This window comes from Poecilia mexicana, unplaced genomic scaffold, assembly GCF_051168715.1.
Source record: "Poecilia mexicana isolate PSO_F unplaced genomic scaffold, ASM5116871v1 scaffold_14, whole genome shotgun sequence".
Lineage (NCBI taxonomy): Eukaryota > Metazoa > Chordata > Actinopteri > Cyprinodontiformes > Poeciliidae > Poecilia > Poecilia mexicana.
Genome location: NW_028263383.1, coordinates 9110749 through 9123428, shown reverse-complemented (window position 1 = coordinate 9123428; position 12680 = coordinate 9110749). Strand labels below are relative to the sequence as shown.

The 12680-nt window shown below is 38.5% G+C and overlaps 1 protein-coding gene across 1 annotated transcript in view; it reads right to left on the bottom strand.

The window, feature by feature from the left end:
• Positions 1-12680, bottom strand: part of LOC106917161 (actin-binding LIM protein 3-like) — a 56037-nt gene extending 43357 nt beyond the window's left edge. The window contains exons 1-2 of the mRNA XM_088012606.1: positions 12570-12680; positions 2002-2080 (exon numbers count right to left, since the gene is read on the bottom strand). Coding sequence (XP_087868732.1) covers positions 2002-2080; positions 12570-12680 — 190 coding nt within the window. The remainder of the gene's footprint in view (positions 1-2001; positions 2081-12569) is intronic.

The window sequence follows — 12680 nt, the reverse complement described above, 5'->3', positions numbered from 1 at the left end:
AACAGACACACGATTTCCAAATGTTTAACAAATGAACTTGCAATTTTTTTCAGTCCTTTTGAATCAACATTGTCAGTTGGATTTAGGTCTGGGCTTTGACTGGGTCATTCTTGCACTTGACTATGATTTGATTTAAACTTCCTGGTTGTAGGTTTGGGGTTGCTGTCCTTCTGGGAGGTGAATCTCTGCCCCAATTCTTTTGCAGACTAACATGTTTTATTCCAGATTATTTCCCTCCTGAAGAGACGCATCCCCAAAGCATGATATCTATGTTTCAAAATGTTGGTTTATTAGGAAGATGTGCAGTGATATTTTTGCTGCCACATATTGCTTTGCCCAAAAAGTTTAGTTTGCTGATTGTTATTTTTAACAGTGTTTCAAAACTTCCACTTTTGTGTTGGCCTATTGGAAAATCTCAGTGAAACATCTTAAAGTATACGACTGCAATACCACAGAAAGTTCAAGATGCACACTTGTAGTAGTGCATGAATCACTGTGCAACAGTCCAAGACAGAAATTAAGCTCCATTCAATTCCATTACACTTAATGCTGCTGCATTATGCAATCGCAGTAAACACAACATGCAGGCAGGTTAAGCTGATGACAGCAGGAAAGGGGTACACAGAGCACAAGCTGTGGGTGTGTGCATGTTTACAGGACGGGGAAGAAAAAAAGGTAAAAGTAGGACAAAAATGTTTCCTCCAGAAATGTGTGAGGCTGTGGGTGTGTATCACAGACGCTGGCTTTGGTTGTGCAGCCAGATGGTAGCATGAGAGTTGGAACAACAGACAGAGAAAGATCTGAGCCACCTGTGATCGGCTGCAAAAGGAATGTGGTATTTTTATACATTTATTATTAGTAGCTTTAAATGTTGTTCTAGTTTCTGGAACTGATAAATCTACAGCGGAGGTGATTCACTGTGTTGCGATGCTGGAAATAAGGCAGAATTGTACGAATGCAGTTAAATCACTGTTGCATTCTGTACAGATGCTTCTGTGTCACATAAGGCTGTTAATTGTGAATCTTTTGACAGCACGACTCTGACCTTTGACCTCATGACTGCAAAGCCTGGAATAAAAGCCAATAATCTCTATCGTAATGTGAGCCAGAGCAGTCAGATGGGACATAACTCCAGTGTTTTCAGTAGATTTGATGGCCTCCAGTTTGGGTTCCTCTGCTTTCCAAACGAAGTTGCTGCTTGAAGAACCCTAATTAATATGCGTTATGAAAACATTTAATTTCCCTTTGGGATCAACAAAGTCGTTTTGAATTTCAACCACTGAATCCTCACCAGATCTTAAGTTTTAAGACCATTCTAATGTGGATAACTGCTGCTCTTTATCGATCTTCCCATCAAACCTGACCAGTTTCTCTCTCTCTGTTGAAAAGCCTCCCCGCAGCATGATGCTTCCATTAAAGCCAGACTTGTGGAGGGAGTAACTCAGTTATTCGGTCAACAGATTGTTCAGTCTGAGTCACTGCAGCTTCTGCAGCAATACAATGAGCTTCTTGGTTGCTTCTCTTATGAGCCTAAAGGTTAATAATTGTGTCAAGAGATTTTCTCTCTTTTTTTAAGCAATTTCAACAGTATTTGTGGAGGAGGACAACCAATCATCTGAGGAGCAGTCAGTCGAATCTAATTCTACTTCCACCACAACACTGAGGATTAATAAAATTAAACTCTACTCAGTCAATTGGGCCAAATCATTTCTGATCTTTAATATACAGTTCAGTCAATATTTGTGATCTGTCAAAACTCCACACAAATGTTAAAGCTGTTTCTAACCGCTACATGGCATAAAATGCATATTTCAACATTAGCCTGAGAAAAATATTTCTGTTATGAGAATATTACACATCGCTCACCTTTTGTTGGTCCGCTCATCGTGCCAAGTGGAATCCCAGCAGCCTGCCTGCCAACTACAGTCAGTCCATATGACCACACGCTGTTTAACTCTGTTGGTCCGTATCCGACTTAACCTGCTGTCCCTCCCCTCTCACTCTGCTTCAGCCTGGAGAGAGCTTTCCCCTGCTCCTCCCCGCCAAGCGGATTACTGGCGGCAGAGCGCACCTCTCCACCCTGCGTAAAGACAGCAAATTAAATGAAAACTGACGGTTCGCTCCTCATCACGCCCTCAGCTCCTGCGCCTCTCAAAAAGGACAACCTCCAGCAGCTCTCGGTTGAGCCGAGATGTCCATCCCGCTCTGACCGATCAGCTTGCCTGTACCACCGCATGCGTGGCCGAGCGTGCGCTCCCGCATCCAGGCTCAGTGCTGGATGGTCACTCGCTTCAAGGCTCGGGAGTTGTCAGAGAGCCCGGTCAGCGAAGATTCTCTGTCCATACGGTGCTAGAGCGCCGTACCGCGTCAGAAAAAACACACTGCAACCAAGCGAACCAAGTCAACTCTGTGCGATTATTTTATTTTAACCCTTGTGTCTGGGGTCCAACCGACCCCACACACGTAAAACTTGTAACGTTTGCCACAGTCCTCTACGTTTGCCTCAGTCCTCGCACATACAAGGGTTAAATTGTATAAATCTTATAATTATGTCCATGGAAGAGGATTATGGCTTCTGAAAAAAAGAAATCCTCATTTAATCTCAAAATTCTGACTTTTTTCCCCTCCGAATTCTGACTTTAAAGCGAATAAGCACCAGTGAAGAACCATTTTGCTCTTCTTGAATGAAATTACATATTTGGAGACCCACGAAAAAACTGGATTGAATCCAACATGTTCCTCCAGAATATGTGTTGTCCTCGCACCAAGAAGGTCCTGTGTGTGCATTTTTTTTTTTTGTTGTTGTATTTTGTATGGAGTTTGTATTTTCTCCCCATGCAAGTGTGGGATTATCTCCAGGTACTCTGACTTCTGCACACAGTCCAAACACACATTTTAAGTTTTGTTGTTTGCCATTATGTCGCTGACTTTACAGCAGTCCCTCATACCGATGCATGAAGCGACAGTGGAGAGGAAAAACTCCCCTTTAACAGAAATAAACATCCAGCAGAACTCGGCCATCTGCGTTGACCGACTGGGGGTTTGAGAAAACAGAGCACAGACAAAAAAAACAAAACAAAAAAAAAACAGTAGGAATGATGAAGGAGTACTTTATATGTTCATTTTAGCTGTGATATCTCCAAGAAGATATCACAGCTAAACAGAATGCAAAGGACAGAAAAAAAACCCCAGAGAAAATATAAAGTTAACAGATTAAATAAAATAAAATAATGCAAATTAGAGAGTAATGAAAGAAGAAATTAGTGTGGAAAAGTGGTGAGTTTTTCCTCCAGTAGACTGAGCCAATAGCAGCATAACTACAGCGATAGCTCAGGATATCTCTGTAATTAGAATGAAAAGGATGGACTTAAATTAAAGAGACCATCGGTCATCTGCTGTTTATTCTTAAAAAATAAAATATATCTTGACTTTATCAAGTTTGTAGTTTGAAACATAACCTGTGAGTCAGTCATCAAAGTGTTATTAATCATGGGACATAAAAGCTGCACATCAAGACATGTCTGGAAAGAAAATTACACACATTCAGGTTGTTTTACCTTTTTCTGCAGCACCAACCAGATGAGGTCTGATTGTTAGCATTAGTAGTTGAAACTGCAAAGACAGATTTACAGACATCTCAATCTGGTTTTTTAATTAAGTTGCAGATGATTGGATAAAATAAAACAAACAGCAGGAAATTTCAGACAAATCAGACCGGGAGACAGGGCACCATCTACAAGTACATAGGAACATCAACAGAGGGCAGTATGTGTCTAAAAACCAGAAGTCCAAAACTTTCAATGAGGTACCACAGTGTCTCCATAGTAAAGTTAATGTTCCCTGTAGGAAAACGTAAATTTAACTTGTTTTCTGTTTCCATGAAAAGGTCTGACGGTGGTTTGTGTTTTATTTAAAACTGTAGTTTGTTGAAATGTTTTTCAAACAAGTGTAAACTCATATGCTCTTTCAATTATCAATTTATGTTTGGGAAACTCTGTAATTCATAGGATGGACATTCAGCACGGTTGTTCTTCCTTTGCATGCAAAAGCCTCTAACAACAAAACAATGTTTATAGAGTCAACTTCTAGTCCATGCTGGCTCACTTCCCTGTAATTGAGAAACAATGTGCAGGACACTTCCTGCAAACACTGGCAAACCAACCGGTGATACTTCCCAACGCCTGCTGCCTACGTTTCTGTGGAACAAAATTAAACGTATAAATTCTTCCTCCACAGGAGAAGAAAAACAAATCTGCCAATATAAGCTGGAAGAATGAAGCTGCATCAAGCAGCAGAGTTTTGAACTCTGCCCTCACTGTTGTGTGTCAGATCTGAGCTGCTTTTTCTGCAAACATCAGCTGCAGCAGGACTGAATCCATCTCTTATCTCTGTGGCCTATTTTGCCTCAGATAGAAACAGAGAAGTGCAGAGTCAAAACTATGAGTCCTGACGGAAGCATGCAAGGTAAGGCCCATCTGGGGTCAGAAAAACAATGTAGCACAGAGACAGTGTCACTTCATTTATGATTAATAGCCTATTGTCAAGTATGTCTACCTGTTTAAAAAACAGAAACCCAAATAACTCAGTTTAGAGGAACTGCCTGCCAGCCACACTGGGCAATAATAGGGATTTTAAATATACTACATATACTTATTGACGCTGTTTTACATTTACAACTACAAACGTTGGTGGATATATCCACCAAACACAAGGTATGTAGGTGGAAGGCACAGGATGAATAGTTTAAAAAAAATTTACAAGGCAAAAAAGTGTGGTGTGCATTCGTTTTTGCTCCAATCTCAAGGCTTTTACAGACTCTAAGAGGTTTTCTTCTACAGTTGCCCTATATGTAGCTCCATCTATCTTCCCATTTGGAGATTAACCCAATCCAGACTAAATAGAAGAATCATCTAAGCATGATGCTGCTACCACCATGTTTCAAGATTATGGTAAATTCAGGATAAGGAGCAATGTTCAATGGCTTGTCTGATCACTGTATATATATGTTTTAGATAAGTGTCTTTTCTCCCAGATGATGTCCAACTTCAGTCTGTTTTCAGGACGTTTGTTCTTTTTGCAGAGCAAAATGTTCTGCAGGGGCAATTTGGTTATGTCTTGGGAAAGATTAAGCAATGTTTTGCTTCAGACAAACCAAACAAGGGGTAAGTTAAACAAGCAATACAGGCAATTAGTTTCTACATTTAAACACAAAACTGTGGTTTGAGAAAGATAAAATAAACTGGTTGAAGAAAGAGAAAAAGACTACTGTGACGCACTTAAACCATTTTTCCGGCACAAAGTGAAAAATGTTGATATGTTAGAACAGCTGAAAGATGTTCAGAGTAACACAATAGATACTACAAACACAAAAGGTGTTTTGCCTGAGCAGAAAGTAGCCACATCCTCTTGGAAAGGACACAGTAAAGGAAACGAGGCCCACCACCCGATCGTAAACAAAACAGCAATGTGCCCCCAAACACAAGGACTCATGGTTATTCTTTTTGTAGCCATCTCAAGATCGCAATATAAATCAGTACAACTTAAATAAATACTTTTAACCTTTTAATTAAAGCAGGAAGGAAGCTGTTAACATGCAATTTACTGAGAAAACTAATTTGCCCTTTCAGTTTGACTAAACAATCTGCAGGCATTTAGTTCAGGTAAATTTAATCAGTATTTCTGAATATAAATGAGTTAGCAGCTACAAAACACTTAGATAATTTTGGTGAATTCCAATTAATTGCAAAATTTTCTTACACAAGAAAAGTAGTTCAGTTGTGACTAATTATGATGATCATTTTTCTCATCTGGTTTATTTGTGATCAGAACATAAAAAATATGGTGGTTCTCAACATAATTTCATTTTATGGCACAAGGTCTAATTATATGTTTAAGTCCAAATTAATGAGACAGGTTTTTTTTTTTTTTGCTAATGTATCAGTTACTTTAAATTCAGAAATTGACATACAACTTGAGAGAGCAAATTTTACTTTTAATTTACATGTGTACTAAATGTAGTTTAACATAATACCTCAAATTCACTGTGTGACATCATGGGAAAATAAAAAAGAAATCACAGCAGGAAGAAAACTGTGGACCTCCACATGCCTGGGTATCATTCCCAGATGTCTGTGGGCACCAGGTTCATCTGCTCAAGCTATTACATGCAAGTCTAAATAGCATGGGAATGTCCAGTCGACATAATGGTCAGGAAGGAGACATGTTCTGTTTTCCAACTATGAGAAATATGTGAATCAAAAAGCAAAATACCTTATGAAAATGCTTGCTGATGTTGTTAGGAGTGTGTCATCATCCATAGAGAAAGGAGGAGGCCTGACATGAGACACATAAAGCTTGTTTTTTCCATTTGGATGTAAACTGCTTCTACAATCACTAGGTGCTTAAAAAAAGACGCTGTTTTCTGGCAATTAGATTACGTTTGCTGGTGTCTGTCTCATATCCAGGCTTATTTGGACTCTTTGCTTCTGTTTTTTTCCCTGTATTGATTTTTTGCTTCCCTTCATCCATATTTGTTTCCTCTGTTAGTTCAGTTATTTTCATCTGATCAGTCCTGCCATGTTTACTCTCAGCCTGCATTAGTTTTATTCTTTGTGATTGTTACAGTTAGATTATTTCCTGGTTCTCCTGTTTGTCCTCCCTTGCTGCCTTGTGTCAGTCTACCATTTACTCCCCTTCTCCAGCTGCTAGTCACTTACCTTGCCTCACTTGCTCCCTTTAGTCAATTTGTTGGTTCCTTATCGGTTCCTCTCTCTCTCCCTCCTCAGTCCACCTCTCCAGTCTCACACCTGCACCCTGTTAGCTAATCAGCCCAGGTCTTTTGTTCCAGCAGCATTCACCCTCAGTATTTAAACCCTTCTCCTGCTGACACTCCTTGCTGGTTCCTTTACTTCATTCCCATCATATTCTGGTTACTTCCCCATTGATAGTCTGTTTGGTGTTTGTTCTGCTCTGGCTCCCTGCGATTTTTTATTTTATTTTTTATTTTTTTTGCAAGTTTTCAGTTTTTTTATTAAATAATATTCAACATGATCTGCACTCCCAGCTCCTGTCATGATGTGTTTCCATCAACAAACACATCATGACAGCTTTGGAAACTAGTTATTTCAAAAACGTCCAGAATATGCCACAAATCAGCGGACACTGCTCCTCACCAAGCAACCCAACCAGAGATGGTCAGCTGGTTTTACTGCTGTATGTGTTGTACAATGGGAGATGGGAACCTGTGTTTTGGTGTTGACTTACCACTCAGAAACCGCTGACACATCCTTGATGGTTGTGCTAGATGCTCCACTTCTGCTTCCGGGTCTGACTCAGGGTTAAAGGTGCACTGCTGTGTTATTGCTCGTCTGTTTGCTGTTATTTTTGCAAGCAACATTTCAGCTATAAAGAATGTGAATGATGCCATTTTCATTCTTATGTTTAAGTTGTTTGCTGTTTTGCTGCAGGAGGGATTGTTGCACTTTCCAAAACTTATATTCAGATTTTGGAAAGGCAGTAGCAAAGACACAAAGCCTTGGAGTAAATAATCATTATCCAAATGGATAATTACCCTCAGCATACTGCCAGAGTTTATGCAAAGCTTAAGAGAAATCAGCAAAGTTAATGTTTTGAGTCTTATAGAGATTTTACCGCACTGCCTTCAGATGTTATTAAATTGAAATATCATTGATAGATTTGCTTATTTCAGTGGCTTAGTTCTCTAATTGAAACACATTATACGGATTAATTACATACAGATTGATGTTTTCAAGCATTTATTTCTGGTAATTGATTGATTGCTGAATTTAGTTTGTTTGTTTTTCATACATCTTAGGAAAACATGACATTTAGGTTTGTTCAACTATTCAATTCAACTATTAGCCTTTATATTAGAGGGAAAAAGTGCTTAATTGAAATTTTAATAATTTAAATGGCCAATTTTGAGTACCCTCCAAAATTTATTTTTTACAGTTTGATGATGATTATATTCTTAAACCTTTTGCCAGCTGAAATTCATGGCTCCTAGATTTCTTCCTTATCCACTTTATTCCACCGTGAGTCACTAAGGGATGGCGTGTGTTCCTGGACAGACGCCTTCCAGTAGGAGCTCAAAGGTTTCCTGGTTAAAACTGTTTGGAAACAACCCCGATGACAACATCGAGGGCAAATCATGAACGTCTAATGCTAACCAAAACAGACAGAGTGTACTGTGAGCAACTACATTCTGATCCTGTAAAGATGAAGACACCAAACACAGAAAAGTAAAACAAAAAAAAGGAGCACAAAATCAATACAAAGCAAAAATTACATACATAACTAACTGCATAAACTGAAACAGCATGAATAAGCAGGATTAAAATGATCAGAATTTCAAAAGACGTTTCGTGCGATACGTCCCTCTGACTAGAGAAGGTCAGGGTTTTAAAGTTATAACGAGGGTTGACCAGCAGTAACGCTGTGTACTAGAGGGCCCTGTTTGAAGATCTCGAGCTGCGTTTGGGATCAGGGGAGGTCAGAATTTCAGCTAAATATTCTCAAGCTGACCTCTGCGAGCCTTGACCTCGTCCACCCTGGAGCCCCCTGTACCAGGTCAGGAAGGGTGGTGCTTTTTTCAAAAGCTTTCCTAACACGTTCAGACAGAACAAGCTCTCATAGCTCCATAACCTTTGTTGAACCTGCAGTTGAAGGTTTCAGTAACATGATGAGTATTTACTGTTTTATACTGTTTATGTTCTTGTCAGGGAGTTTTTAAAATGTTCTGGAGTTATTTAAACCCTTTTCTTGCCCTCAGGTTAAGATAAGGTGTCAAATTGTATATTTAAACTCCCCTAGGTGCCTCTTATCTCTAGATGGGCCTCACAGTTATGAATTTGTTACTGAAATGACTTCAGGAATGTTTTTCAAAGAAATTTTAGACAACATGAGAAGATTTTTAGATTTTAATCAGAGACTTCTATTGCTGGAAAATGTTGCTTATCTAGGGTTCTACTACAGTTCTTGTCGGAAGCTTTCATCCTGAATATCATATTTGTCCAATTACATTTGGGGTTAAACTAACGCAACATTTCAGAAAAATAAGATCTTACCAGTCAAACATGGTGGTGGTAGTTTGCTTTGCTGTTTTAGAGCCTGGACAAATTACGGTAAATTATGGTTCCTTAAATTATCCTCTCTACCATAAAATCCTGAAGAAAAAACTCCAGCCAGAATCTTAAATTGAAGCAAACTTAATAATGCAACAGAAAAATAATTAAATGAATGGCCTAGTCAAAGGTTGGATTTAGAAACTGTGGCATGACGATAAATGTTTTGTTCATGGCAGAAAACCCTTCAGTGTAGCTGAATGAAAATGCTTAAGCAAAAAATAGTGAACTGAAATTAATCTGCAGTGATGCAAAAATGTATTGTCAGTTATTGCAAATGTGTGATAAAATCAGTGATAAAATTATTACAGTTAAAATACAGAACCAGGTTTTTTTGAGTTACTATTTCTGTCATTGTTTATAAAAACAACAAAATATATTTTGTCTTTGCCTGATATTATAATATTATTTGATGGTCTGAAATATTTAAGTGTAACAGAAAAGCTAAAGCTTTTTGTCGCACTTGGAGGTGAAAACTTTTTAGTGACACAACAGATTAATTTAGATGGATCAGGACGAAGTGATAATCCAGAGGGTTAAAATTATTCAGGCTCCGATATGTTCAAACAGCCCCACAAATGTTTGGCTAAATGTCCAGAAACAAGTTCAAGTTCTCTCAGATGAACTCTGCAAGTCCATTATTGAGTTTCTGGCATACTGTTGTTAGCAGAGACAGCAGAACCCATTTAATTTGGATGGTGTCCCAGCGCAGACCTCAAATCTGAGCATAGGTCACAAATTTTCAGCTTAGTTGAGCTTGTCATTCAGAAATTGTGTTGTCACATTGCTTAATCCATTCTGCATGACTTAGGCCACAAGGATTTTGAGGTTGCTGTAATTTTTCTCTATTATTATACCCAATTTGTGCAACAAATAGCAAAACAACACTGCAGTATAAGTGCCAAATTGTGAAAAAACAATTCAGACTCGCAGCTCAAACTTTTCTAATTGATAAAGCTTTCTTTAAAAGAGATTTGGCTTATCTGTGCAGGTAGCTGCAAATGCTTTCCAAATCTAAAGGTGTAAATTATAAAGCAGAGTTTCACACCTTCTCAGTTCAAACTTACTTCCCTCGCCTGGATGGTGGTTTTCCAGCTGTTATCAGTTTATGTTACTCTTAAAGGCTCAGAGGTTCCCAGGTCTTTCCAGCTTCCTTTCATCTAACAGAAACAGTTCAGGACTTCTTTGAGGCAAAGTGGTGACTCATCCAAATAACTTGTATTTATTTAAAGTGATGATCCTGGAATCTGTATTTGTTTATGAATGACTCCAAGAGACTTTCCCTGCTTGTGTAAATCTAAAGTTCTCTCTCCTGAATCCTTCCTGACTTCTGGCTTGGACTGTCCTGAATTTTGAAAGTACCAATCTGATAAATGTTGTCAAACAAATCTATTTTTTAAATGCTAACATAAGAAAAATTAAAAAGTAGAATCAAATACGATCACTTATGAGAAGCTAAGACTTTTTTCTAGTCAAAAACAGAGCAAAAACCTTTAACAGCACTGAATGTGGAATAAGAGAAAATCTGCAACACATTCAAAAATATGAATTCAGTATTTGGTTTAAATAACCACTGCAGCTGTACGTTGTACAATAAGTACATTGTGATAATCACATGTAAACTTCTGAAAACAAATGTGATTCTGATTATTTTTATAGCCTGGAGTTGCTCCCCGTTTGGACGACAAACTTTGCTCTTTGCAAAAGGTCTTTAATACACATTGTGTGTGTTTGAATGTTTGTCCGTCAGGAAATGGGACAGGTTGAAGGTGAGGTCAGAGCCATTGTGTACACGTGTGTGTGTAGGTGTGTGTGTGTGTAGGTGTGTGTGTGTGTGTGTGAGTTGTATAACCTGATCTGCTTCCACTTCCTATGATTAGAGGGTCATACTTGTGATCTTAGTGTCAAGGCTTTGTTGCTTTACAGACAGATTTATTGTTGATTAAAAACAAATCCAGAGGTCAGAGGTGGAGGTGTACACCCAAAATTTTTCAGATTTATAGATGTAGAAGATTAAAGTAGGACTGATAAATCAAAAGATAATCATCTTCTTTCTTTAAATAGAAGACAAACCACACCTTGTGTGCAGTACATCCACAAAAAGAGAAAATCAATTTACCCCACGTTTGAACCTCACTATGTTACAGAATATTACATGTTTCATCTCAGATGTTTCTAGTTGTTTGTTGATCACCAAATAACAGATTTCTTTTCAGGGCAAAAACTTTTAAAATGCTCAAGTTTTTGAGTAAGGCCATCTTTCACACAAGACACCCAGTATGTCTTTTTTTTTTATTGCAGCAGCAATGCGAAGATTACAAAGGAACAACTTTCTACAAAGTCACAGGATACAAGTAATGCACCCCAGAGTTGCTGTAAGCTGTAGCTCTAACCACCCATCGTGATTTCTTAAGTTTGCACAGACTTGTAGGCTTAAGCATCTCCCCTGGCAGACCAAATCCTCCCTCACATTGTTTGAACATTAGTATGGAGTCAGCCTTCCACAGCGTTGGTTCTTATCCAAAGTAGCTGGAGCAGATTTGTTTGGACAGTCAGGAATTCTCTGAGGTCTTTGGTGAGCAGAAAACTTGCAGGAAAGAATAGTAAGTGACGTCTTTGCATCTGTGTGCATCACAGAGAAAGATACAAACCCGCTAAGAGAAAAATGTAGGTACATAAAGAGATGTTGTAATGAGAGTACAGAGTACTGCGAAGTACTCCCAACAGTGTCATGACTTTGTGAGCTGCATCAAAGAGTACGGGAGAAATGTGATTAATTTTAATACAGAACAAAATCTTCAGTAAGGAATAAGGATAACAGAAGAAGAAGTAGGCAGGATCCGATCAGAAGAAACACCAGTAATCTGTAAAAATAAAAAAATTAAATGACATGGTGATCAGGGGATTCTATTCAGAGGAAAACTGAATATGGTGAGAAAGGCTAGAAATCAGAAACTGAGGGAAGGAAACTAATAGAAAACACACGGAGAGCTTCACTTAGGACTTTCTGGATGTTTTAATTCCTGTGGATGTGAGGGCGCTCTCCAGGTACTCTGGTTTCCTCCCACAGTCCAAAGACACGACTGAGGGTTTGGAGGAGGAGTAAAATAATGGCACAGACTGGCCACCAATTTTCTGTTTTGGATTAACTTACCATAAACACAAAGCATAGAAATGAAAACACCTTCTGATATCCACTCCTAAAATCTCAAAATTCATAAATACATACAGTGAACTACAAGTAAAATAAGCCCCAGCAATAATATTTAATATCAAAATGATGGACATTTGAATTCAGCAACAATGGTGAGATTTTAGGCATGCATGCTTTATTTCATGTCTTGTCACATGTAGAGTGTTATTTCAGACTTTGACTCACTAACTCCAAAACCTTCCTTATTGTCAGTCATTACGAGGAGGACTTACTTGCTTTGAATAACTGCCTTGCTGCACAATCCAAATGTGCTTGATCTCAAGGTCACTAGCTGATGGCTGGCTATTCTCCTTCAGGTTGTTCTGGTAGACAGCAGAATTCAT